General features: G+C 66.7%; 1 protein-coding gene across 1 annotated transcript in view; it reads left to right on the plus strand.

Annotated features, from left to right (window-relative positions):
* The first annotated feature begins 1738 nt into the window (after nt 1–1738).
* LOC110391572 overlaps nt 1739–1914 on the plus strand; it is a 12809-nt gene continuing 12633 nt past the window's right edge. Inside the window, exon 1 of the mRNA XM_021383519.1 lies at nt 1739–1889. Coding sequence (XP_021239194.1) covers nt 1739–1889 — 151 coding nt within the window. The remainder of the gene's footprint in view (nt 1890–1914) is intronic.

Raw genomic sequence — 1914 nt, forward strand, 5'->3', positions numbered from 1 at the left:
GCTCTCTTTCTGCCATGGCAGCGTGGAGGTGCGGGGCTGTGCCCGTCGTGTGCGGGGAGAGGGGCAGGGAAGGGTCGGGCTGAGGGCACAGCGGTGCCGGCGGAGCGCTCCTGTGAGCGAGGAGCTCGCGCGGATCCACTGCAACCAGGGATCCTGGCAGAGAGGCAGAGCTGCTCCCCTTCCCGCTCCCAGCCTCTCCCCTCCCATCCCTTCCGCTTCGCTCCTCTCTTCCCCCCGCTTGGAGAACTCCCGGGTGCTGCTGCCTCTCGTCATGAGCACGCTGGGCACCCGTCGCAGCGGCCGGGCCGAGGCAGCGACCCAGAGCGAGGGGACGCGGCCTCTCTGGGTTCGTGCGGGCACCCCGGTGGGCAACCCGAGGGCTGAGGCGGCGGTTCGGGCTGCTGAGTGCGGGGAGCTCCGGGATCCGGAGGTCCCCCCCGGCCCCGAGGGACGAGGGGCCGTCACGGCTGCGGCTGCGCCCTGCTCGAGGAGCTGCTGGAGCGGACGGGCTGCAGCGAGAGATCGGAGCCCGAGGGGTTCCCGGGCATCTCGGAGGGAGACGGACAGGAGGAGGACGAGAGAACCCGCAGCGACTCCGCTCCGAGCAGAAGGAGGGCTCTGCCACCAGCACCCGCGGTGCCCCCAGCCCCTGCGCTGTCCCCGGGGGATGGAGCCGAGGCTCTCGGGCCGGGAAGGGATGAGGGTGCGCAAAGCAGCCGGCACCCGGCGCCGAGAAACGCGTGGAGAGAGCGGGGAGCAACGAGCATCGGGAGCGGGGCCGCTCGGGGCGCTGCGTCGGCACCGGTGCCACCGGCAAAGGGCGGAGAGTGCGAGGAGCTGGGGACTCCTGGCTGGGGGGGCACTGAGGCTCCCGTGAGCCGCCCGGATCAGCTCTCCGCAGAGCGCTGCTGTGTGCCGGGGCCGCGTGTTCCAGCCATTAGGAGAGCTCTAATTAGCAGCTCATCAAACCCGATGGCTGCTGTCCTTCCGTCGGCATTCAGGCCGCGTCCCAGCGTGCTACCACGAGGGGACTGGAGAACGTTAAATGGACTTTGCACCCCTTGGGAAGATGGTGAAGGGCTCGGGGCTGCGGGCGGTGCTCTCCTCCGTCCTCCCGGTGGGAGCTGGGAGCCGGGAAGAAGGAGGAGAACGTGTGGGGTGAATGAGCGGCTGAGGGGGTGTGGACACGCCGTGGGACAGCTCGCGTGGCTGCCGTGGAGGGCTCCATTCTGTGCGGGAAGGGCGGGCTGGGGAAGCGTGGGGGGAAACAGCCACAAACGGCAGCATAGGAAGTTCCGCACCAATATGCGAAGGAACTTCTTCCTGGAACCCTGCAAATGGGGACCTCAAATGGAGATGCCAAAAGGGAATGCCCAAAATGGAACCCTGAAAAGGAACCTTTAAAATGGAGAGCCCAATTGGAGACCCTCAAATGAAGATCCCGAAATGGTAACCCAAAGAGTGGGACCCCAAAACGGCACCTCCAAAAGAATGACCCAAAATGGAAACCCCAAAAATGGGACTCCCAAATGCAGACCCTCAAAAGTGGGAACGTCAGAAGGGAGACTCCCAAATGGGGACGTCTAAAAAACGGGGAAATAATGGGGGATTCGGGGCACTCGCTCCATCCTTGGTTCCGCTCCATCCTTGCGTTGAACGAAGTTGCGTGCGGGCGGCAGAAGCGGAGCGGCAAGCGGCACGGGTGGGGCGAAGGGCGGCGGCGTCTCGGCGAGCGGCGATGGTTGCGGTCGCGGGCAGCGGCAGCGGCACGACCGGAGTCGGGGGGTTGCGGAGGGCGGCAGCGGCAGCGGCGGGCGATGGGGGGGGAGCGGAGGGCGGCCGCGAAGCCTGCAACTCCGCCTTCCTCAGCCACTGCCTTTTCCAGCTGCGTGAGCAGCTTGTCATCTGTTGGCT

This window comes from Numida meleagris, unplaced genomic scaffold (assembly GCF_002078875.1).
Source record: "Numida meleagris isolate 19003 breed g44 Domestic line unplaced genomic scaffold, NumMel1.0 unplaced_Scaffold406, whole genome shotgun sequence".
Lineage (NCBI taxonomy): Eukaryota > Metazoa > Chordata > Aves > Galliformes > Numididae > Numida > Numida meleagris.